The sequence below is a fragment of the Pagrus major genome, chromosome 9 (assembly GCF_040436345.1).
Source record: "Pagrus major chromosome 9, Pma_NU_1.0".
In the NCBI taxonomy this organism is placed as follows: domain Eukaryota; kingdom Metazoa; phylum Chordata; class Actinopteri; order Spariformes; family Sparidae; genus Pagrus; species Pagrus major.
Genome location: NC_133223.1, coordinates 23,089,463 through 23,114,951, shown reverse-complemented (window position 1 = coordinate 23,114,951; position 25,489 = coordinate 23,089,463). Strand labels below are relative to the sequence as shown.

The 25,489-nt window shown below is 40.9% G+C and overlaps 2 protein-coding genes across 2 annotated transcripts; one reads left to right on the top strand and one right to left on the bottom strand.

The window, feature by feature from the left end:
- The first annotated feature begins 1,807 nt into the window (after nt 1-1,807).
- On the top strand, nt 1,808-22,986 carry LOC141002174 (GRIP and coiled-coil domain-containing protein 2). The gene is made up of 24 exons (XM_073473377.1): nt 1,808-1,947; nt 2,838-2,900; nt 3,040-3,124; nt 3,221-3,300; nt 3,422-3,526; nt 3,614-4,118; nt 4,298-6,114; nt 6,947-7,010; nt 7,166-7,266; nt 7,507-7,605; nt 8,710-8,829; nt 9,964-10,128; nt 10,397-10,501; nt 11,544-11,706; nt 11,978-12,078; nt 12,351-12,428; nt 12,545-12,682; nt 14,273-14,394; nt 14,575-14,751; nt 15,070-15,278; nt 17,032-17,259; nt 17,608-17,747; nt 20,055-20,256; nt 20,675-22,986. The coding sequence occupies exons 1-24, from the start codon at nt 1,942-1,944 to the stop codon at nt 20,746-20,748; spliced, it is 4,947 nt and encodes a 1,648-aa protein (XP_073329478.1). The 5' UTR covers nt 1,808-1,941; the 3' UTR covers nt 20,749-22,986.
- tmem223 (transmembrane protein 223) lies at nt 17,947-19,365 on the bottom strand. The gene has a single exon (XM_073473378.1). It carries the CDS (start codon nt 19,203-19,205, stop codon nt 18,387-18,389), a length of 819 nt encoding a protein of 272 aa, XP_073329479.1. The 5' UTR covers nt 19,206-19,365; the 3' UTR covers nt 17,947-18,386.
- Nucleotides 22,987-25,489: the final 2,503 nt, after the last annotated feature.

The following is a 25,489-nucleotide window of genomic DNA, read 5'->3' as shown; positions in this document are numbered from 1 at the left end:
CGTCAGTGCTTCTATCACTCGTGTCAAAACAGACGCTCTCCATATTCAACAGATAAAACTGGACCTCACGTGACGGGAATACAGAAGCGCAGCCAGGCCATCAATTGAGTTTGTGACAGGCCTGATGTCAGCATGAGGGCAGATACTTCCCCACCTCCCAATAGCACTCCCAAAAACAACATCATGTTAGCATCAGACAGCTTTGGGGTGATTTTATGCCCCATATGGCCTTCACACACAGTAAAAAAAAAAAAAACAGTCAGTTAGTTTTTCTCAGCTGTACTGTCTGCAGCCACCGAATGAAACTTTATTTCGGTGCTGGGTCATCAAATGTGTTTAATCTTCATTAAAGGGACGGTTCAACCAAAATCAAAGTGTCTATGTAGATTACTTTGGAGTGAGTTGCAGAGTTTTCGGCTGTGGAGATGTCTGTCTTCTCATGAACATACAATCCACAGACCTTGTTGTGAGCAGTTTCATGTAGGAACTATTTTCTCTCTACCGACATGAAAAGATGTCGATGCTTCCTTCCGAACAGACAGAAAGAAAATAGTTGATTTGAGGGTGAACTGTCCCTTTAACGCATATATATGATGTCACTGTCACTATCTAATTCTGATGTGTTCATGCACAATTCACAGGAAAGACACACTACGATCTCTCTTCCACATACACTCTATCCAAGCTACACCTTCTCCTTTTACCATATAAACAAACCTCTACGTTTTTTTTTGAGTAGATTTTCAGGTAAACACACCGACCTCTTCGGCCTCTCTCCCGGTCGTCTGCTCTTCCTCCCAAGCCACTCTTCGCTGCAAGGGTGTCTTCGGGTAAATACACTGACCTCTTCTGCCTCTCTCAGATAACATGTGAGAAGCGGGAAGTGTCAGTTTCATTCGTTGGTTTAAGGGTTAAAATATTCAAGTTTCAAGGAAGGAAATTATCACGCTACAATTAACACCATTAAAATTAACATATATGCTAATATTTTAGTGTAGATAATGGAAAACTTTGTGTGGCGTAAAACTTGGAATGAGTTGTTTTTATATTTTTTTTAATATAGAACATATTATGTGACAACATCAACTGTGTCTATGCTGTCACAGCACTTACAATATCTTTTTACTGTCAACGAGTTAGCCCTCTTCCCTGTGAGTCAGAGGTTATATGGCTTACTTTCATAAGGCTCCAAAATGTCAGATAAAAACAATAAAATATTAGGCCTACTCATCGGTGTAATACTTCTATTCATAACATATTTCATGTATTATCTGAGCTAATATTCCCTGTGGCAATGGGCCATAGTATTTATTTATCCCTCACTCTTCTACATTTAGATGCCGAGACATAATGTTGTTCGACCAGCTCCCATGAAACAGGTTAAAGGTGCAGTTTGACCTTTTCATCGCTCAGTTCTGACACATGCTGGAGGCCCTCAGACATCAGGTCATGCACCGTGTGGTTAATAACATGTTTGCCTCCAGGTAACACCACACTGTAGATGGCCAGGTATGTGACACAAGTATAGTGGTTTAATATCGTTTGCTTTTTAGTTGGTTGCTGGGGACAACCAGGTGTCCAAAAGGTGTTCAATTATATTATTTTTCATTTCCAAAATAAAAAAAGATGATATATTTGTTTCTGACTGCTCAATGTTTTACAGTACAGTTCACAAGTGTAAAAAAGGAAAACGTGGGAGAAAAAAAATATATATATCCTGTTGTGACGTCAATCACATCGACGTCACTTGGTTGACGTTTGCGGAAGCAGGTCGCTGCATTAGCCTGTTACCTCAAAACCAAAACAGAGGGGATGTTTTCGTCTTAAATCGCAAAGAAATCGGAAATAATTTCACATATCGCTTCGATTCTGTCCGGTCGACTTACCGGTTATCTCACTGTGTTTGTCAGACGACTGAGGAGCAGCTGAACTCCGCTTGAGATGGAGGTAAACGTTCAGAGTCGAGGAGTTAGCTTTAGCTAGTCTGCCACAACTTAGTACTACGTGTATAGCATCCTCAAGTTAGCCTGTAATATAATGCTCCGTTGTTTGTAATTTCGGCGCTAAGCTGCTCGTGTTTTAATTGTAAGTGGACTTTGAAAGAGGGCTGGCAACACGAACAGCCCGCAGCAGGTCCGGTTACATATTATGCGCTGTTTAATCACCGAAACTCACTTCAAACCCTGGTATTTAAATGCTCTGAATGTCCACAATACGTTAACGTTACTTGGTAATACACAATGCTGTATTTCTACGGGACAACACACGTATATCAACCATGTTAATACAGCTTTCTGAATTTGATTAACACTGCTCGTCTCCTCCATCCAGTGCACTCGTGTAATGTTGACACTGACTTTGTTAAAGCCTACATTTAAATTAAAGTACTTACACTTGGTTTATATGTGCCGAATTGAAGGGTGGCTCCAAATAAAACAACAAATGGTTTTAAACGTGTCCTGTCAACAATGCACTTTTGCTTGTAAGCAGAGCAACATTAAATTTGTGGTTTTTCAAAGGAAATTCTGTGCCGACTGATGACTTTAATCAGGCTTAAGTCAAGCTGTTAAACACGAAAAATTGCCTCCATCACAATGTTTTTAAATTATAATTATGATCAAACCTTAATTTAATTAGGTTATTAAAGTCCCATTCAAATTACAAAATCTGTTTTTTTAAGGGAACCTTGGCAAAGATAGCTGCAATAGGCCTACAGTGTTTGAAAAACATAAATGCAAACATTAAAAACACATTTGACACACTGGTCAAAATCTGTTTGTTACAATCTGCACCTTGTTGGGTTTGTCATTTCTTCTTATTCCCTTTCACTGAAACAGGACCCTGGTGGAACCGGAGCAGAGTCTGTGGCTCAGTCACCAGGGGGTGCAGCCAAATCAAAGGTAGTGCACATCTATAAGCACTCAAAGAGTCTATTAAAATCTATAATATGTGTCTAAAATTGTATAAACATGATACATTGTTAGATATGTTTTGGTACAGATTAATGTACCTCCCTTTTCCTTTGTATTTTATTCTCAGCTGGACACACTGTCCAAAGATGACCTTATCAAGTTTGCTAAGAAGCAGATGGCTGGCATGCAGAAAATGAAGAGCAAATGTTCAGGTAGCTTTAAATGCTACAAAAGCTTATGTTTGCATTTGACTCTTTTGCTCTGTGGGCCAATAGGGTAAGCATATGTAACATTATTTCCCTTTACAGATTTAGAAAAAGAAGTTGCATCACTCAGACAGCAGTCCAAAAACGGTAACAGCAGTTCAGATGACTCCACTCTGATACAGGTATGTTTATAGGGCAGCACCTCATTATATTTCAGCTGTAAATATTCCTCTGTTAACATGCTGTATTTCATTTCCATACTGCATCATGCAAATCATGCGGGTGTTTGTGTGTGTGTAATAGGAGCTGACTGAAAGGATGGATGCCTTACTGCTGGAGAAGGCTGAAACTCAGCAAAGTCTTGCACTGTCTCGTAAAGATCTAGAGAGGACTAAGCAGCAAGCCAAGGTGAAATATATCACATATACTGTACGAGGTGTAACACTGGATGAATGGCCAAATTGTCATAACACACTTAACTGTTATTTTGTGCAGGATGGTCTGGCAGCACTGCAAGGAGACCTTGACCGTGTAATGGAAGATCACCAAAGGAAGATCAAGAGCCTGGAGAGCAGCATTGAGGAATCCAACAACAAACACCAAGAAGAAGTGGCTAATTTCCAGAAATTACTGAAAGAGCGAGAAGAAAGTGACAGGCAGAGGGAGAGTGAAAGAGAGAGGGAGCACCTGGCTGAACGAGAGAGTGCAGAAGAGGGCGCAGAAGGAGTTCGCTGTCGCTTAGAAGCTCAGCTGGAAACCCTCCGAGCCGAACTTGAAGCTATCCAAGAGGGAAAATCGCGGGAGATTGTTGAGCTGCAGGAGAGCCACCAAAGGAAGTTGACAGAGGCCCAGCAGGAGGTGGAGAATCTGAAGGAGGAGCTGGCCCACAAGAGTCTCCAGCATGAGGAGGAAATGAGGGCTCTGGAGGAGGACTGTGAAATCGAGAGGGACAGACTCCTGTTGCTCCATGAGGAACTGACCGAGCAGCTCGCACTCAAAGGTAAAACTTAATCATGTAAACATGAGAGTCTGGAAATGTTTTGTTTAGGTATCTTAAAAGTGCTTGATGGTTACTCTTAAAAAGCTTTTTGTGAAGCCTGGTGTGTGCATGTATTTACATCATCGATTACATGGAAATTAAAATGACTTTTTCAGCTAACATCATCTGTATTTTTCCAGACAGCTACCTGCAGGATGTGCAGGAGGAAGACGAGGAACCTCTCCGTGGGTCTGGGATCGCCAAAATGCTGGAGTTGTCTGGTTGTAGCCAGGGTGACTCCAGCCATGGTGATGTAGAGGAGACAGAGACTGGAAGACTGAGAGCAGCCTTTGAAGAACTTCAAGCCCAGACCACCATGTTGCAGGACGAGCTCACCCTGCTCAGTAATGTGAAGGGTGAGCTTGAGGCAGAGCTGGAGAGGATCAAGGAGGAGTTCCAGGTGGAGAGAGAAGAGCTGGAGTTCAAAATCAATGAATTGCAGATGAACCGGGAAAGCGCTCCCAATGATGCAGCCGTAACCCTGGACCCAGACCAGCAGGAAGCACACAGAGATGCAGAAGAGACCCTGCCTTGTGAGTCCAAAGAGTCAGCAATCAGTCCTGGGGACCACTTGAATCCAGAGGAGCTGAGGGCCCAGTGTGAGACCTTGACCAGAGAGAGAGACTCTGCTCTGGATGAGTGTCAGCACATGAGGGACATCCTGCAAGGTTTTGAGACAGAACTGGGTGAGAAGACAAAAGATTTTGTTCATCAGTACGAAGCCATGAAGGAGCAGGGGGCTAATAATGTACAGGAGCTCCAAGAGAAGATGGAACAACTGAGCCAGGAGAGGGATGAACTGTTGGAGAGGATGAGAGAGGTTACAGAGGAGAAAAACAATCTAAAGCTGAAGCTTGAAGTTTTGGCTGGTGAGGACCAGAAACTCCAATCCACTGTGGAGGAACAAACAACTTTAGCCTGTGAGCTGAAGCAATCTGTGGAGGAACTGACCAGGCAGAACGAGGAGATCCTCTCTCAACTGCAGATGAAGGAAAACGTGACTCAAGACCTGACAGAGATGGTCAACACCCTGACTGAAGAGCGAGACAAAACACTTTCCCAGCTTCAGCTCCGAGAAGAGGAAATGCAGAAGCTGAGCAATGAGGGAGCGAACGAGATTGAGAGGCAAGAAAAGGAGGCACTGTTGCTAAAAGAGGAGAAAGAGAAGGAGTTGAAAAGCCTGGAGGATGAAGTGCAACATCTCAAAGAGGAGAAGGAGCACCTAAAAGAGGAGGTGGACAGAAGGCAAGAGTCGCTTTCTGCTTTAGAGCTGACTATCAAAGACCTCTCGACAGAAAAGACTGACCTCCATCAGAAATTACAAGAGGCATCCTCTGAGCTCTCCAAAGCGCAGGAAATGAGGGAGCTTTTGGGCTCCAAGCTGGCAGCATTGGAGGCTCAGCTAGAGCAGGAGACATCTGAAAAAAATCACCTTGAGGCGAAGTTGAATTCATTGGCAGAGGAGGCAGAGCAGGCCCGCACCACCATCAGAGCTCTGGAGGAAAATCAGTCTGACGCACTCAAAAACTCCAGCGAAGAAGTCAAGGAGCTCCAAGCACGCGTAGATGAGCTGGAAAAGGAAAGGAGCCTGTTGAGGAGTAGTCTCGAGGAGGCTCAAGGGGTAATAACATTAGAGGAGGTGCAGACGGAGCTCCAGGCTCGTATCGCAGACCTGGAACAGGAGAGGAACATGTTGAGAAACAACCTGGATGAGGTGGTGAAGGATACCGAAGGGCTGCAGAAAGACCTGGAGGATATGAAGGCAGTCAATGAGAGGATTAATGAAGAGAACAAGAAACTGCAGGCTCACATCTCTCTGGTGAGTGAGGAGAAAGAGGAGAAGCAGAAGGGGGAAATGGAGGGTGACATGGAGCAGGAGAGAAGAGAGCTCAAAGAACAGCTGACAGAGAAGGAGTCAGTCATATCTCAGATGAAGAGCGAGATGGCTGCCCTCCAGGTGAGTGGAGCTCCTGATGTGTCAGGTTCTTCTTCTGTGAATTTGACATTTAAGGTAGTCCTGATGAGGGATTAGCCAATATGTTTTTTCAGGGCCGATAGTGATTATGAGTATTGTTGGAACCAATAAACATTTGCAATAAAAATGAAAATGTTGGTGTTGGAATGAGAGTATATCTGATTTTCAGCTACTTAATTCTTCCCTCTCTACATTTTGGAGCCAAGTATTGTACTTTTAACTCCACATTTATTTGATAACTTTATTATTCATTCATTTCATCAACAATCAGACAAAAAAAATCCCACACCAATTCCGAAATTTAAAAAAAATGTTGAATATTGGATCCAGTAATTGACCAAGCCGATTCCTAATCCTGATTATAATCACTGATCGTAATTACTACTTCATCTTCTAAACAATTAATTGTGACTGACCATAATTTTCTATAACTTATAACTATAAATAAATGAATAATATAAATAACTTTTTTTTTTTACATTTAGCGACTAAACTTCTGTCTCGGTTTATTGACAAAATAATCTGTAGATTAATTGACGGATAATTAAATGTGTTTTCCAGCTCTGAAGATATTGCAGTTGTTATTTTCTGTCAAGTGGAGGGTTTTACGTATTGACTATGAAACTCTGGAGGAGAAAAACAAGTGCCTGTATATTTTTGGAGAATGCTTTTCTCATGGAAATGAAGAAAATGTTGAATAAACCAACAAAACACTCAATTTAAAAAACAGTGGTGATTGACATGTAATAGAAGTCGCCTTTTTTCTTGTTTTCTGTTTTTTCCTCGTCCTACTTTTTCTTTTTCACTCTCACAGGGGTCTGCTGCCCAGTCTGCTTCCTCTGAGGAAAATGCAGCCAGTGAGACCACAAACAAAATAGGTATGGAGGTGACACGTGTCTATGTCAATTTCAAACTACAAGTTATTTTGCTAAATCTATGGACCTTCAAAAACTAATTTAATTTGAATGCTCTTGGGAGCAGGTGATACATTATAGCTGCTAAATTCAGACCATGTAACTGCTTCTCCCTTCAGCTCTACTGGAGAAAGAACACAAAGAGAAGGATGAGAAGATGATCAAAATCAAGGCAGTGGCCATCAAAGCAAAGAAGGAGCTGGACATCAGCAAGAAAGAGGTAGAGTAAATAGTTAACTAACAATGTCAGTTTGCTATCCTTTATTTAACAACATGAAAATATAATGATATTAATACACAGGGATTTATATGTTACAGTGATTTAACCATTAGCATGGAGCAGGGAAATAAACCATAAAACTCTGATGTAAATCTAAAAGAAACAAATGTTGAATCTCTTCAGTGGTCACAGTAGCAACTGTGCACAGATGAATGTTTAACTTATTTGGTTTTCTTCCAGGTTGCAACCCTCAAGGAGGAAGTAGAAACACTGAAAGCAGAGAGGGAGAAAGTGAACAGCTCTATGAAAGATATCATCCATGGGGCTGAAGGCTACAAGGTAAGAGACACATTGTCCTGTTAAGTTCTGTGATATATGTAATTCATAAGAACTTTTATGTCAAGCAGTTGTTTATTTTGAGGAGGTGTACTGAATGAGTAAAACCTGCTTTAGCACACTCAGTTTTACACACATGCATCTTTCTGTATCGTATGAATTGTAAGACTTGGTGATATTGACCTGTGTGAAAAATTTCAGTACCTAAACTGCTGGTGATTGGCTGTCTTGATGCATGCAGGAGAACGGGGCTCACCATTTATGTGTAATGTAATCCTTTGTTAAAATGGATTTCATAAAATTGGTAAAATTGAAAAAAGTATCGTTCAGGAACCAGTGTTAAAGTCAAGGTGCCAGTATCTGTGCTGGTACCGAAAACATTTTAACAATACCCAGTCGTACTAAAGGTACAGTCCCAAAGACGTCTAGTTGTCTGTGGAGTGAAGAAGGGTGCTATTATCACTGCTCTATTGTGTAGTAAGTTGTTTATTATCACCATCAAAGTAAAAGCCTCTTTATTTATCATGTATGTGAAAGATGTATATTTTTCTAATAATTATTTCAACTAATTTACCAAATGATGGTTTTAAAAAGTACTTGATAATATTTACGATAGAGCACTAATAAATATGTCATGTAATCAATATTGCCTTGTGTTTTTACATGAAACAATTCAGACAACGCGCGGCATATTTACACAGTGCATTGTTTTATTTTTGCTTTCATGACTGAACTGAAACATTAGATTTTCCTCAAAAGAGGAGCCCAACATAAGCTGAGACTTTTGATAGTTATACATCTGATTAATTGTGTACATTCCTAATGTGTTGCTAATTTGCAAGTGGAAACTGCTCACTCTGAAACAGACTCTTTGCATGATGTGGCTCCCAGAGGTCTCCATAAACCGCCCCCAGACTGCACTGTGCTTTACGACTGTGTCCCCATTAGAGAAGGAACCAGTCTGTTGTGCCTAATGAGAGTTTTGTCCCACGCTCTAATGTAAATGCAGCCAATATCTAAGATGCATAGTGTTTACCTTCACTGAGCTGTTCAACCGGCTTCCAGTAATGAATGAATGTGTTTGTGTGTGTGTGTATATTTGTGTAGAACCTGCAGATAGATTACGACACGCAGATAGAGCAACTGGATAAGGAAAGAGAGAAGGTGGAGGCGGCGGAGAGACAGATTGCTGAGCTGACCAGTCGACTCAGCAGTGCTGTCACACAGGTAACACAGATACACACTCAATCACACACACCCACACATTACCTCTAACAAACACACACACCACTCTCGCCCTCCAGTAAATCTACGTAGTGCCACTTTGTTCGGCCATACATCTCACCAATACTTCTCGCATAACTCAGTTTCCCTCTGATTTACAGTGAGTCATTTCAGCCAGCGACACTTTACCCAGCTATGCTTGACAGCCCGGCTCCCACAAATAGCCCATCAGATGTGACTGGGTGAGCTGGGGAGAAATTTTGTTTATATATACTCCTCTCCCTGAGCTCATAACTGCTTCTTTCCAATGAAAGAACAACAGGCAGGTAAATGGAGCGCAGTATAGCTTCCATCTGCTGCGTGCTAGTGCTACACCATTTTCCTGAGACTGGGGTTTATTCTTGTGTGCGATCATGGGTCTCAAGGGGGGAACAGGCAGACAGAAAGCTAGTCGGAAATCTCAGAGTACGTCTGGATATCTCTGTTTACCAATCATAGTTTCAGTGTTTGGCTGACAGATGATGGGACGAAGCTGCTGCTGCTGCTGCTGCTGCTGGTTCAGTGTTCCTTATGGAGGAAGCCTTCAGAGGCTGACGCTGTCAGTTTTGCATGAATGACTTTCAAATATGCCACGTGTGTTGCCTACATGTGCATATTAAGGTGAAAACCTTGAATCTGAAATGAGTAAAACAGCTCTCTCTTGGGATTTTATAAGATCATTGAATATTCTCAATGATACCTACAGATGGGTGTCAAATTAAAGAAAAATCTCATTATATAACAAAAGCACATAAAGCATCAGAGAACATCACAGACATCAAGATTTGAATTATGTCATTTAATGTTTAATGTTATGGAGATGGTGGAGTGGTGGAGAGAATTGTCTTACACATTGGATTGTAGTTTGTAACTTGCTTCAAAGATACAGGCTCATTTTAGTTTACTTGAAGAGTTTTTAGTTAAAGAGCTCATAGGACCCCTCACCTGCCCAGGAAAGGCAGAGAATTTTTCACTTGATCACTTAAAGATATAAGAGTCAAAACCTTGCCACTGTATGGTTGTCACAATAATCATTAAATCCCATTTTCTCTCTATTGGTAAACACCTCATTTCTGAGACGTATTTCTGTTTTTGCAGAATGAGGCAGTGAAAAGTGAGAAGGAGGACCTGCTGGCTGGTATGGAAACTGTGAGGAACACAGTGAGGCAGCTGGAAACCCAAAACCAGGAGCTGCAACGGCAGTCAGGCAGTCTGGAGAGAGACCTGCTGGTCGAGAGATCTATGAAAGAGCAGAAGATCAAGGTAGGAATAACGACAGGTGGATACTCTGTATTACTGTTGTGTGTTTATTGGTGGTCGTACCAGCCTCTGCTCTCTATTTTGTATTTTAGAGCTGATCTTGTAGTTGAACCACACACAGTAGGTGTAACTGGTTCTTTTAGAAATGCTTTAGGTATCCTTTCTTCGTTCTTAAGGTTGATGAAATAATGTGAAAAATACAGTATATACATATTAAAAACCCCTTTGTGTGTGTGTGTGTGTGTGTGTGTGTGTTTTCTTGCTTCTGCAGGACTTGTCATCTGCCATGAAGGAGGTGGAAGAGCTGACAGCCCAGCTCTGCAAGCAGCAGCAGCAGTCTCAGCAGACTGCCCAGGAGCTGGAGCAACTACGCAAGGTACACCCGCACACACACACACACACACACACACACACACACACACACACACACACACACACAGCTTCTCAGACTCTAGTGTCTCAGAGGGCCTGTCCACTCAAGCGGCTGGGCTGGTGATGGCTGGCCTGCAGCTACAGCAGCACCTCTCACTGAGACAGAGAGCAGTTCTAGCCCACAGCACAGGAGCTGCTGTTTGTTTTCCATTAGTGGAGACCTACAGAGTACAGCAGTGTACGTGGGATCTGCCAGGAGGTCTGACCCTGTCATGTGTCCACATTGTTAGTACAGCCCTTCAAACGTGGTATTATTGAGGCTGATCTTGGAATTTTTGCAAGAACAAAAAAAAACACCTGCAATGACACTTTGGCACTTCTCCTTTTTTGGCAAAGAGCCCAGAAATGTTGTTATTAAAGAATAGTGATAAAGATATACTCAGAAATGTATTGAAGATGAGCATGATTATTGGGTTATTGTCAAACATAATAATATTATTAAATACATGATAATGGTCATTTTTAACTGTAAACTTCACTGGAATGAGGTAAAGTGCAATAAAAACCTTTTGAAACTCTAGAATAAAAATATCACCTTACTTTCCTACCACTTTGGGAGGAAAATAATAAATCATGTGTCTGGAATTGTGGTAATTTAATGGTTTAAGAATTTGGCGCTTTTAAAGGTCAGGTCCTAAATTGCTTTGAAAACCACTAGAGTCCCCTTCCTTACCAGTCACACACGCAGTCACAAATGGCGAAATCGTTTGAAAAATATGTCACAATTTTAATGTCTCTTAGTTAAATATATATTTAAGTAGGGCAGCAGCTAACTGCAAACTAATTTGGCTCTGTACATGTATTATTGTGTAAAGTGTCAAAAATTCTAACAAAATATTTTACGCAGGATAAAATGGGCCTATAAATGTTGACAAGATGAAGTCAGTTTTTTTTTTTGTTTTTTTTTGGCCTAGATGTTTTAGATAAATGAGCTTTGTTTTAGCTTTGTTACCTGTAATAATGAAGCGCATTTGCTCTGCCTGTAGGAGGCGCAGCAGAGCTCTCTGCTGGACATGGAGATGGCCGACTACGAACGCCTGGTCAAAGAACTCAACTCCAAACTTGTAGAGAGAGACGAGTCTGCTGAGGAGTTAAAGGCCCAGATAAACACACTGAGCCAGAAGGAGGAGACGCTTAAACAGGAGATTGGTACGTATGAGACATTCATGTACAATGTACATAGTCCACATTCACTGATGGTAAATATGTATTATTTCTTTACAAGCCTGATGATTTGCTGCCATGAAACTACAAGGCTCTCTGTTGCATTTTCTGTCTTTCTCCATGTTTCTAGTTTCAAGCTTTATAATTAAGGCAAAATGCTGAAAAAACTCCTTAAACTAAAAGCCTACAGTATGTATTTCACCTAAACCATTTTATTTGCCTGTTTGTGTGTGTGGGTGTGTATTTGTGTGTCCAGAGTCTTTGAAGTCGCAGCTGGACCAGGGGGAGGAGAAGACCTCCAAGATGAAACAGCTGCTGGTGAAGACCAAAAAGGACTTGGGCGATGCCAAGAAACAGGTCTGTTTCTGTGTGTCTTTGTGTGTGTTTGTAACCTCGTCCCGCAGGATTTCCTATTACTGTGTGTAACATAGCTGCCTGATGAATGTAAATAGTGTTATGCAACCATGTGTGGGCATGATTGTAGGGGAGGCCTTGTAGATGCCATGAATAGCTAATCTTAATTTGTTTGTGTTGCTGTGTTTGAGTACATGGGTATATCAATTTACATTGTGTGTGTGTGTGTGCGTGTGTGCGTGTGTGCGTGTGTGCGCGTGCGTGCGTGCGTGCAGGAAAGCTCCCTCATGATGCTGCAGGCCTCTCTGAAAGGAGAGCTGGAGGGTAACCAGCAGCAGCTAGAAAGCTCAAAGGTAACGCAGCCAAAGCTTTCTAGGAAAAATCTTATTTTGATGAAATATGTAGTTTTACAAAATCAACATTACAGTTCGACATATTAAAGTGTGTGTGATTGTGCTTGTGCATTCAGATCGAGCTGTGCGAGCTGACGGCAGAGCGGCATCGTCTGCAGGAGCAGCTGAGGGCTGCGTTGGAACAGCAACAAAGAACCAGCAGCTCCCTGCAGCAGCGAATCAACAGTCTACAGCAGGAGAGAGACACTGCTAAGGTACACACACACACACACACCTATAAACATTTTTCACACACTGAACAGCTCAACCAGAATGAGACAAGAGTAAAGTGCAATGCTAAAGAGCACATACGCTGTAGTGTTTGAGGTGCTGAAACTACAGGAGACACTTTCAACTTTGATGAATTTACTTGAAGGTTGCACCAGCCCATGCTCAGAACTTAAAGAGAGAGAGCAGCGTTATATAGGGCTGCAGCTATTTTCATTATTCATCTCTTAATTATGTTTGATTAATAACTTAATTTCACAATGTCAAAAAATGTGAAAAAAGCTTTTTTCAACTTCCAAGTGCCCAAGGTTACAACTTTTAATTGCTTGTGTGCTTTGACCAACAGTTAAAAATCCAAAGGGATTTAATATAAACCTGTTAATTCTCCTATCAGAGAAGCTGAAACCAGCAAATGTTTTAGCTTGATAAGTGAGTTAAACAGTCAATCAGCTGCAGTGGCCCAGGGTTCGAGTCCGACCTGTGGCCCTTAGCTGTGTGTCGTCCCACCTCTCTCTCACCCTGTTTCCTGTCACCTCTCGATGCTGTCCTGTCAATAAAGCCATGAAAAGGCCAAAAAATATATTAAAATAATAATAATAATAATAATTGGACCTGCATGCATGCATTTTCATGTAAATAGTTGTAATTAACTTTTACAGTTACAGTTTTTATAACTTAGTTCGAATATCATCTTCACTACTCGTAAAAATCCAAGATTAGTAAAAAGCTGCGGTTCATTTATATCACTGAAAATCCATTTATAGGAGCTGTGTGATTTGCTGTCTGTTGCCCGATCTTCTCTTGCACCCTGATTCTTTTAGTTTCTATATTCTTCAATCAGCACTCTCATTATCCTTGCTTTGCAGTTTTTCATCTTCCTTATGTATCCTTCTCATTTTCTCTTGTCCCATTGTTTGAGCTAGTCAACATTACTGTGTCAGATATTTTTTTTTATAGATTTTTGATCAGCACATGAATGTAAGAGTGCATCTGTTTTTACCAAGGGGCTAGCACATGAAGATCAATATCAGGGATATATGGTGCAAAAGATGAGAAATGTACACGTCTGTAAAAGAAGTCCCTCAGCTCAGCTAGGTCTCTTATTAGAGACCTGACACAAGCAGTTTTAATAAGAAATGCATTTGTACACAAGCTGAAACAAAAGGGTGAAAGAGGCAGATTTCATGTTAAAATTTACAAAACCTCTTTATTTATATGAGGCAGTTACCTGAAACTGTTTGTCCAGAGAGAGTACAGTGAGCAGTGGACTGAAAGAGAACAATAAGAGAAAACACAAAAAAGGGAATATGATTCACAGGGGTGAGGATTATATGATGCACTATTTGAAACATTATTAGCAGCGGAAAAAAACAGATCAGTAAAATGAAGACCATCAAAACAAGGTTACACTCACTATTCTTCATTAAGTGACGACTACAACCTGCTCACCTTTCACTGTCAAACTCTTTTGCAGTTTAATTTCCTCCTTTCAGTGAGCAGAAAAGTTTATAATCTACAGTAAATGGGTGCTGTGTTACTCACTGTGTATTTCTGCTTAATCTTTGTGCTGATTCCAGGCTGAGCTTATGGCAACAGCTGGTGAGTTCGAGAGCTACAAGGTGCGAGTCCACAATGTTCTCAAACAGCAGAAGAGCAAAACCAACTCCCAGAGTGATGGAGACTCTGGTAAATCAGAGAGGTAAGGACATCACCTGTATGACATATATGGAACATGAGTGCTGGGATCACACATCACAGATATATACACAGAGGGTGATCCAAAGTGAAGGTACAAAGGCAGTCTAATTAACAGTTTGTGTCAGTCAACACTGTAAGAATGTTATGTGAATATAATGAATATGTGGTGTGTGTGTGGCAGGGAGCACTTGTCCTCTCAGGTAGACCAGCTGAGGTCCAGGCTGGCAGAGAGCCATCAGAGCCTCCAGAGCAGCACAGCCGAGCTGCAGCAGCTCCAGACTGAACACGACACTCTGCTGGAGAGACACAACAAGATCCTCCAGGAAACCATCAGCAAGGAGGCCGAGCTCCGAGAGAGGTGAGCTGGCTTGACACTGTCTTCTTTAGAATTTACCATACGAAAATGCCCCTTGCAATTTCCTGGAGCACAAAGTGACATCATTAAAAGTCTTGTTTTGTCTCGCCAGCAATCCTGAACCCCAAAATATTCTTATTACTATTACATTACTATAATGTAAGACCATGAAAAGCAGAAAATTGGACTTACATCCATCAGATTTTTGCATGAAATATGTTGTAAATGCTTTGCTGACTGATTTTTGATTAATCAAGTTATCGTTGCAGCTTCACTCTAAATTCTTCCTCTAACTTCCTCTAACTTTGTCTCCACCTCCAGGCTGCTGTCGGTGCAGTCGGAGAACGTGACTCTGCGGTCGGACATGTCTCAGGCTCAGGCTGACCTGTCCTCCCAGGTGGAGACCCAGCGTCAGACCTACAGGGAGCAGCTGAGGAAGCTACAGGATGACCACCGGGCCACTGTGGAGACTCTGCAGAGCCAGCTGACCCGCGTCGAGGAGCAGCTCTTCAACCTGCAGAGCCAGAACAGTAAGCATGGAGACGAACTGCAAACGTAATCGTGATCAAGAGATCCGTCAAAGCATCAAGTGTTAAAGAGCATTGAAGTTTTCTATCTTGTTAACTCTGTTTTTCTGAGAGGAATGATGGGTGAGATGGTTTGTTTATCAGAAGAGCAGCACTGGAAGCTCCTTCATCACCTCCCACACAGCTGTCCTCTGGAGTCAAACAGCAAATACACACATAGTAATGACGAGGAAAGGAAAGTGTGTATGTGTGTGTCTGTCTGTCTGGTGGGGTGTGTGTGTGTGTGTGTGTCTTCTCTGTCACTTCATTATGGCCAGGTGTTGGCGAGGCTCCTCAGCTCCGTTCCCGCCTCTCAGTGGGGCAAACAGCTCACTGTGGCATCTGGAGAGGCTCATCATTAGCGGCTCACACATGCACACCAGGAGTCGCCCGATATACTCAGCCAATATTACTGAAAGTCACATTTGAGCATTTTCACCACAATATTTGAATTTAATGAAGGAAGAGTTAAACATCAGTGTGTCGACTGGCCCCATAGGGCAGGTGGGTCATAAAGCTGCTGGACCCTGGACAATCTTCACTGGCCTCGTATATGTTTTTTATGAGTTAACTGTAACAAACGGTAAAATTGATCTATGTTCTTTGACATGTTTTGGCCCATTTACTCTTTAATCCAAACAATCAAACAGAACATTAACACAAACTACAAATATTAATTCCGAAAACAGCCTTTTACAAGAAGCCGGCTGCTGTTCACTCTCTTGCTCTGTGACTGTGCTTACTGTTTATCTCATTTAATGTCCAGGAAAGTCATTCGTCTATGAATCGGTGCTGTCTTTAACCACTACAGCTTGATTTATCCTGACTCTCTCCTCCTGAGTGGTGAGCCTGTAACAGATTTGATAGATACGATCTGTGCACATCCTAAAGCTCTCTATAACCAGGAGTGTTGTGTCAGGAGAAGGATAAGAAGCTTCCTACTGCCCTCGAGCCTTCAGGAAACCATAGGCCTAATTGTTAATTATTCTGAATTGATCAGGCTAATAAAATCTGATCAAACTCGAATGCAGTCACACACGGGGAAAAAAACATGTACATGCTTGAGTAGGAATTCAGCGTCTTGCTCTTGCACGGGGAGAGGAGGTAGAGTACCAGACTGGAGGTGGGAAGGTGAGGGGATTGGTTTAGTGTTTGGTCCTTTGCTTCAGTTTCAGGTCCATTAATCACAATATTTTCATTTGTCCACCCACTCTCTCGAGCACCTCACCCTTTACACTTGTTGTCATTGTTATTGCCAGCTGAACTGGTTAATACCAGTGTGTCTGGTGCCCCCTCATGTCACAATGAAGTAGGAACACTGACTCAAGAAATAGTGTAAGATTATGTTGAGATTCTGTTAAAGTGTGGTGAGGGATTGATTGCACTGCTTCAGCATGGACAGTCCAGAGATGCTGACAAAATGTATGTGGATTTGTAATCTTTATTTATTTAGCTTTTGAACCTCGCACTCTACTGATTGCCACTCCAGTTTTAAAATGTTTTTTATTGTGTTAGTTACTTTTTATTGGGCTCTCTCTTAAAAACATATAAAACGAAAGTGATACATATTTGGCTCAACATCGATGCAAGACTATTAAAAAAGTTAAAAATAAACAATAAGGGAAACATCTATCTCTTAAATAAACAATTTTCTGGTGTTTAACCTCATTCTCTCCTTTTTTAAATATGTTTGCATTAATCTTTGTTATTCTTTCAGGTTCAGTGACGGTCCAGTCCGGCCGTAAGTCCCTGGCATCAGACCCCCAGCGCAGAAACACAGATCAGAACTCGGCGGGGCTGGGACTAATGGTCCTCAGTGACCTCCAGTCTATGGCCAGGGAGGAAGGCGAGGGTATGGAGACCACTGAGACTGAGAGTCCCTCTCCTGTTCTTTCACCCCTGCCCTCTCTGGAGCATCTTCTCATGTCACCAGACCCCAAACAAGGTGTGTTAGAAGGAAAATGTGCACCATGTAGCAGTTATTCAGTATATAAAAGCAGCATGTACAGTGAATGTTGGTTACTCATCCGGTTGCCATTTTTGTTTGGGTCGAGGAGTGGAAATTTAGAAGGAGGCCAGAATACAACTTTACTATACACAATTAACTTATCTATTGTTGTAGCAACAGGAAAGTAGACGTTTTTTAACAAGGTTTATTTATTTTTGACTGTGACTCAGTGTGATCAAGACATGATTTTCTTGAGCCTCAAATCGAGGCAAATCCACCTCTTCCCCCCTGATTTTCACATACCATGATCTTTTAACTGGCTTATAACTTTGGTTTGGTCTCTAGAGCCATTTGTGTGGACCGTGGAGCCAACCAAAGAAGAGCTGAGTCAAAAGCTGAGCACAGCCACCCGCAGTATGGAGCACATGAACAGCTTGCTGCACGAAACTGAGGCCACCAATGCTGTTCTCATGGAGCAGATTACCGTATGTATAAGCACACAAGCACACACACACCCAAGCAGAAAGTACAAAGATGTCATCCAGTTTAATTTCAAAGTTAATTAATTCAGTTATTTGATACTTGTATACTTTATATAACTCATTGTATTTTATTCTGACGGTATCAACAGCAGGGGTATGCCATGTTTGATTATACACATAAATGAACTGAAATGAGTCCATATTTGATCTGATAGATTTTTTTAATTGAAGACAGTCAAACAGAAACTGATATTTGTTTGGCAGTCATGTAAAATCACATCTAGAGAAGCACAAGATTAATCAATTAATACATTAGTTGTCAACTCTTAAATTAATTTCCCCTTACTTTGATGACTGATTAATCAGTGCGAGTCATTTTTTTAAGGGAAAAAAGTAAAAATTATCGGAGTCTTGCTTCTTAAATGTGAGTATTTTCTGGGTTCGTCCCACCTCTATGACAGCAAACAGAATATCTGTGAGTTTTGGACAAAACAATACATTTCTGAACATCTTCTCAGGCTTTGTGAAACATTAATCAACATCTTTCACCATTTTCGACAACAAAATAATCCTTACAGTTGCAGCCCTGATCACATGTGTGAACAAGTGTTCTTTGGCGTCAACACAGTTCTGGCAAATAACTCAAACTGGTCGGTAAGCCCCAACAGTGATATCAAACAGCCTGGCGTTGTTCACAGTCCCCTCTTTGTCCAGAAGAAAGTAGAACCTGTGTCCTTTGACCCTGAGGGGGATGTACGAGGGGGACTCCTGTCTGTGAGCGTGACAGGCTACCTGGGACAGCGGGACTGTTAATTTCCGGCCGCGGCCTGGTCCCAAAGGTGACTGTGTGCAAACTGTCACCATCCTCCCACCTTTGTGTAGAACCACCTGGCTGACAGAGCGCCGGCAAAACAGCACCCCGAGCCCGGCTATCCCTCCTCCTATCGCCAGGCATCCCAGCGTGAAGCCGTACCTCCAGGTGTTGGAGCCCAGGTTCATCTCAAAGCTCCACAGCCCAGCCAGCCCGGTGGTGGTGGTGGTGGTAGAGGAGGACACCTTGGCTTTCCCTTTATCTGTAGCGCCCCCTGTGTCTCTGAGCTCGGTGAAGGCGAAGTGGCTCATGTATGTCCAGAAGATAAACTGGCCGCCGCAGAAGACCGAGAGGAGCCGGAAGAAGCGGGTCCTGTCGTGCTCGAACAGGGTGACGTCTCTGGAGGGCTGGGCGGCGGTGCAGAGGCTGCGGCGGGCAGCCAGCTGTGCGTGAGCGGCACCGAGGCGGCTTGTCGGGAGGAATATCCTGCCGTATAAACCTGCCGCACATGTAACCCGGTTAACAGTGCTGAACATGCTCGATGAAGTCTGCGAAGAGGCATTTTGAAAGACTTTCTGCTGAATATTCACGAGTCGGACCTGTCGGGAGTAATACTCCAGCGCCCCGCGTAACACACGCAGTAAACCCATGTTTTCACGACGAGAAGTGTATTAAATATAACCACTGCTATCTGACCAGAGAACTACGATAATACACCCGCGGAAATCGTTTTCATAACTCTGGTTTTAACGCTTCTCTCCCAACACTCCAGGGCGCTGCTCCACAGAGGGCGCCGCCATATTGTTTTGTGTGACGTAGGCGTTCGGTTACGGAAAGCAGCGCTGACCAAAATAAATCGTTGCTCTTGTAAACCGAACAAAACTAATTATTTTGATTGTATCATTATTCTGTCCTGGTTTTTCTATCACCAATAACAGCCAGCTTTCTTAATAGATAATAAATAATAATGAAATAGCAGTCAAATTAAAACTGATTATGTTGTACAGTTTTAAATACAGTAAACACTGGTTCAGTAATAATCAATTTAATAATTCATCCTAAAGATATTTAATGTAATCAACATTCTGTATAAGACATAATCACTGACTATAAAAGAACACAGGAGTTGGAGCAACAGGGTTGACACTCATCTCGCTTTATAGAGAAACTAAAATTTACAAAATGGTTCGAAGTACATCCTATTAACTGAGAGTCTGTGAGGAAAACATTGTCTTTTTCTATCCCAGTGCTTGAGGGACACAAAAAAATGTCCTTGATCTCGAACTGACCATGTTTTATCTTTATAAAATGATCAGTTTTCCTTGTTATGGCATTCTTTACCTCCACCTTTCCAGACATTAGTCTATTGCTTACCTGTTGACCAAATCCTATATCGTGTCCTATGTCCTGTAGTCACAGAGATTTAGTGTGTGTGTGTGTGTATGCAGTAACAAATCTTCAGGTTTTTATTTAAATTGATTATACGTTCTACCTGGTAGTTGCTGAAGAGTGAAATACGCCGTTTGGAGCGAAACCAGGAGAGGGAGAAGAGCGTGGCCAACCTGGAGTATCTGAAGAACGTCCTGCTGCAGTTCATCTTCCTGCGATCTGGCAGCGAGAGGCAGGCGCTTCTGCCCGTCATCCACACAATGCTGCAGCTCAGTCCAGAAGAGAAGAGCAAACTGGCTGCCATTGCGCAAGGTATTGTTGTTTGTGACTCACTACAGAACTTGTGCAGTGTACTCAAATATTGTTAAAAAGGTTTATTATATAGCTATAAACTAAAATACATGCACAAAATATGTCAATACAGGTTTAAAGCAATCTGAGTACTGACCAAACTGCTTATAAACCCATGTTTTGTAACAGTAATATTGTTGTAGTGATAGAAGTTCTAGTTCTACCATTATATATTGAAGATATATCGCAATTGTCTGTATGTATTTGTGAGTAAATGCAGTTCACTTTATTTACCGAACGACACAGCACTGTATGTCTTTTTCTGTTCCCACACAAATCTCATTTTTTCTCTCTCAAGGTTATTGAGGTGCCACACCATATACTGTCAATAACATCTACATAATTTCTAACCAAGTGTTCTTTGGTCTCCTTTGCGCAGGTGAGGAAGAGGGGTCTGGGACTCGAAGCTCAGGCTGGTCCTCTTATCTCCACAGCTGGTCTGGGATCAGATAGACCTGATGGTCGACCAATCCAACAAAACAATCAGAGGAGGAAGGGGGAGGATAAGATGTTACTGGGCCTTTTTCTGTGAAAACCTGTACTAAGCAGTGATGCTTCACATTCAAATTAGTGGTAAAAGTGCGAGGTTAAAAGGGGCATTTACAAACTTTTTCTGGGACACAGTTGAAGGGACCAAGGAATGTATCAGAAAGGAAATAAGAAGTGGGAGATAAAACCAAAACATGTGACGTGAATATTGTTTTGAATTTGCAGTGCAATAGTTAGATAAGACTCTTAACAATTAATATAAACTGTGACAAATTTCTGTCTTCCTTACTCTCACTATCGACACACGTATTTATAACAGCATTTACTGGACATGAGGGTAATGCCTCCTTAAAGTGGAGCCCATTGAAAGGCATCATTAGCACTATGAAATCATCATTTGTATATCGTGTTATATTCACACCGTATAATGCACACAATGTGCAAAAATTGTGGGAGGAGGTTTTAATCAAGGGAATAACTGCTTAATCAGTGGCATTATATCACTTTCAGACTGATTACTTCTAATGGGCTTGTACTGTGTGGCACAGTACACTTCAAGGACTATACTAGAGTTTTAGATCTTTGGGTACAAATCACATATTCTTTGCATTTTTTTCAACAGTTTTCAAGATTTTCAATTGTTTTTACTTCCTTAGAGGCAGCCATTTTTTTCCGTTCCCGGCAGTATGAAAATCGACTTGAAACTCAATCAATGCATCAGAGTAAACATCACCTCTGCCTTTATTTTTTGTTAGAGAAAAGACATTAGGAACCTGGGGAATTCTTGTGGAGGACTTCTGTGATCTTAATCCAGTGCGAATCCGCCATGTCTGTATCTTGTAAAGTAAAAATTCCACCACGTATTACCCACCATATTTCATGTGATGATATTAGTCCTGTGCGTATAGGCATGTTTTGGAGTGATTCGGAGTTATATTTAATTTTTAAACATCTGTTTTCTATTGTCAGACAACTGAACACTTATGAAATTTGATCGTGGTTCATAACATGTTTAACAGCTTTTAACAGCTGCGCTTTGAGATTGACTGAATTGACGTTTAGAAGTGATGACTGTTAAGGTTAAGAGCAACCAAACGTTATATTTAAATACAGCCACAAAGCATCTTTTTTCAGATCTTAAGAGCTGCAAACACGTGCAGAAAAATCAACTCTAAACTATATTAGTAATGTGGCTTCTGCAGAACAGGCAGTTCGCTTCTAAATGTTGATGCTACAGGGAGCCTAGACATCATATTCAGGAAGTAATGTCTTACCCCGTGCGAATGAGCAACACGAAACACAAACATGCAAGTTCCCCTGGGAATAATGGTCTAAAACACGCTTAACATCCGGTGTGGTCCATTTAAGGGTTTCCTGTATGTCTGTCATTATCTTACTCCAAGTACAAAGAAGTGCATTTCTACATTCTCAGGTTCACCTGACCAACATGACTGACAGAACATCATCATACTATCATATTTATACTTTTTCTGACTGATTTTGCAGTTGTTGACTAATGCTTCACATTCTGCAATCAGAAGCAGTTTCTTTAAGTTTTTATTCGTCATATCCTCTAACAATGGTTGAATTGTGATTCTGCTCCGGTTGCTGTGTAATTTGTTGTCATTGTTTGTTGTGGTTGTTCTTGTTTAATACAAAGTTGTTATTTTAATGCTTTCTATGTCTGTTTTGGGAATACATTCTGGTTCCATCAGCTGTTGTGCTGCTGTTTAATCACTGGATATGAAAGATTTGTCGCAACTTCATCTGCTTGGCTGTCTTTTTGAAGGACGGTCCCCGTGATGGCAAGCACATCCAAGTGTCCTTGAGCAAGACTCCCTATCAGACCCATGGGTGCCTGACCATGACCTCTGACCTCTCCCTGTAAAACACATCCATCCTCGTTACACACATTTTTTTGCTCACATCCTACCAATGAAGACTAACTCGCTCGTTAATTTTCTCATTCCAGCGGCAGCTTTTTTTGATTCCTTCAGCGCGAGTGATTGTATTTGTATCTAAGGCTTTTATATTTATGGTGGTTAACGTCAGGAGAAGCTGTGAGAGATTACTGTAACTTTAAAATCTTCTGTTAACTGGTTTGACTTATTTTAGTTCAGTTCTTGATTTTTTTTTTGTTTGTTTGTTTTCTGGTTATTTTCACCTGTAAACTAAAATAAACTCAACAGGGATGAAAATGTTTCCGATTACTTTACGTGCTTATTCATTCATTATAATGCCTTTTGACATGAATCTTTGCATCTAAAGGTCAGTATAAGCCTCACAATTGGACCTTTAAGTGAATTAGGATGTCAAGATAAACATGCACAAGCACAGTTAATAGTTTTTCAGTCCTTGGTTTTATCTCTCTGACATCAGAGTTTCTCATTTCTAGTCTCAATCTGTTTGAAATGTGCACTGACACATCCAGAGTTTCTGTGCAGTTGTGCATTTCTTTCCCTCCTGTGAAAGCCCTCAAGGGGAAGGGGTAGAGGGGCTCTCCTTTTAAGGAGATATATGTGGTTTCCAGTAGCATGACGCAGTCAGGGGAGGAAACAACAAATAATAGCTACTTGAAGGAAAGGTAAACATGCTATTATCTGCTCCTACTTCCACAGGGAGTGTGGAGCAGCACTATCATTAACACCTCGCTGTATTATGATGTGTTTCTTCCTGCTGTCATTATTGCTATTAATTTTAATCATCTATTCTGATCTGCCTATTTTGCAGAGTAGTCGTCACAGGTAAATATTCTTTCCTTCAGTGTGTCTGTTTTAACCTGTGGATAGTTTTTATGAAGTTACTGATGTGGGTGAGGTTTCTTCACGTCACCCATTCGCCATGTTGAACATCTGTATAGTTTCCGGCGACTAGAAAATAAAATAAAAAAAGTCAGATTTTCCATGAATTGTGAACTGGTAAGTAAAGAGGAGCGTCCACAGGATGCAGCAGCAGCCTCCTGCATCACTTTAATCACAAATAAGCTGTTGATACAAACACGTCTCACTCTGAGCTCGCAGGGCGGGTCTTTGCAGTTTTCTGCCTGTAAAACCGAAGTTGTAATCCTCCAGCGGCACACACACACACACACACACTGAACGAGAAGCTGCCACAGACTCACACAACAACAGTAAACAAGCGCTACGACCTTCAAAATAAAAGCACAGACTTGTTTTATACAGTGAAACAAACAAAATGAAATGAGTGGCATTAGACAGCAGGAAAACAGTTGTATGTTTTTATGTTGTAAGCCTGGATAAAAAATGTTTTAGATTTGTGTTGAAATGTCTTTTGTGGAAAAAGCCTATTGTTCAAGTCACTTATGTGTTATTGTTCAAAACTGACTTTCGCAGATACAGTATACATACGTTGTACTGTACAGTATATTAGATTAAGGAGGTTGTGTGCAAATCATGCAAAGTCAAGGTTTGTTAAACACAGATTACGTTAAAAAACATAATCATTGTATATTACTATTAAAACAATAAATTGGTAGGAGGTTAAAGGTTGGAGATTCAAGGGTCAGAATCAGGAGAAATAAAACAAAGCATTAGAAATGAGCAAGCGAAGAGAACAAAGTATTTAAGAGTAGCACAAAAGCAAGGAATAAAAAGAAACAAAAATTATATTTACAAGGACGGTACAGTAATGTGTGTATACATAGACCTACACACATATATACACAATATATGTGCAAATAAGTATATATGCACTTCAACAGTTTGTGCACAGGCACAGATTTCCACCTTCACTTTACTTTCTAAAAATGTTTTTAGTATATTTAAAATACTATGTCTATATTCTTTCTATTTTATATATATTTTGGATATATTTGTAAACATCAGTGATGGTATGTAACTAAATACGTTTACTTAAGTACTGTACTTTTTTACTCACAACATTAATTTGATTACTTTTCAGATCGCCTGCTGCATTAGAGCAAATTAAGTGTATTTTTCAATTGATTTATTTTGTTAAAAATCAGATAAAAGAAAACTTAAATGCTGAATATTGGATCTGACAAAAACAATAGCAACCGTAGCAAAGTATCATTACTGTTATTATTAGGGTTAGACTAATATGACTTTTTCAGGGCCGACACCGATTATTAGAAGACAGGGAGAATAAAAACAGATACTCGGGACCGATATTCATTTGCAGTAAAAATGAAACTCTCTGTGTCAGAATTTTGAACAACCAGTGATGAAATAAACCTAAATACAATTTACTCAATGCTGTTATTAAGTACAATTTTCATGTACTTTACTTGAGTATTTCCAATTTCTCCACCACATTTATTTGATACATTTAGTTACTTTGCAGATTCATTTTATTCAGTGTTTATAGGCTCTTAATTGTGAGGTGTTACCAATTGGATAGTGTTGTGAGCAGGACATTGTGTGACTTGAGTCAAAGTAGCACATTTTTAAATCAGTTTGTGTTCAATCTGACAGAAAAATGCTGTCCCCTTGTTATTATAGCAGCAATAACAATAACAACAACAGCAAAAATATAATTATTGTAATATATTGCCATCAAGTTGTAACAACATGATGTATCACTCGATATCAGAATCAGAATCAAAAACACTTTATTGATCCCCGAGGGGAAATTGATTGCGTTACAGCTGCTCCCATTCAAAGTCTTGGAAATATGCAGAAAAATAAAAACTATATACAAGCAAGGATAATAAAAATAGAATAAA

Excerpts from the sequence above, each read along its gene's own strand:
- LOC141002174 (XM_073473377.1), top strand. Across the intron at positions 3,301-3,421 it reads ATGACTCCACTCTGATACAG|GAGCTGACTGAAAGGATGGA; the intron begins GTATGTTTATAG and ends TGTGTGTAATAG. Across the intron at positions 3,527-3,613 it reads GGACTAAGCAGCAAGCCAAG|GATGGTCTGGCAGCACTGCA; the intron begins GTGAAATATATC and ends TATTTTGTGCAG.
- tmem223 (XM_073473378.1), bottom strand. The coding sequence starts at position 19,205 with ATGGGTTTACTGCGTGTGTTACGCGGGGCGCTGGAGTATTACTCCCGA.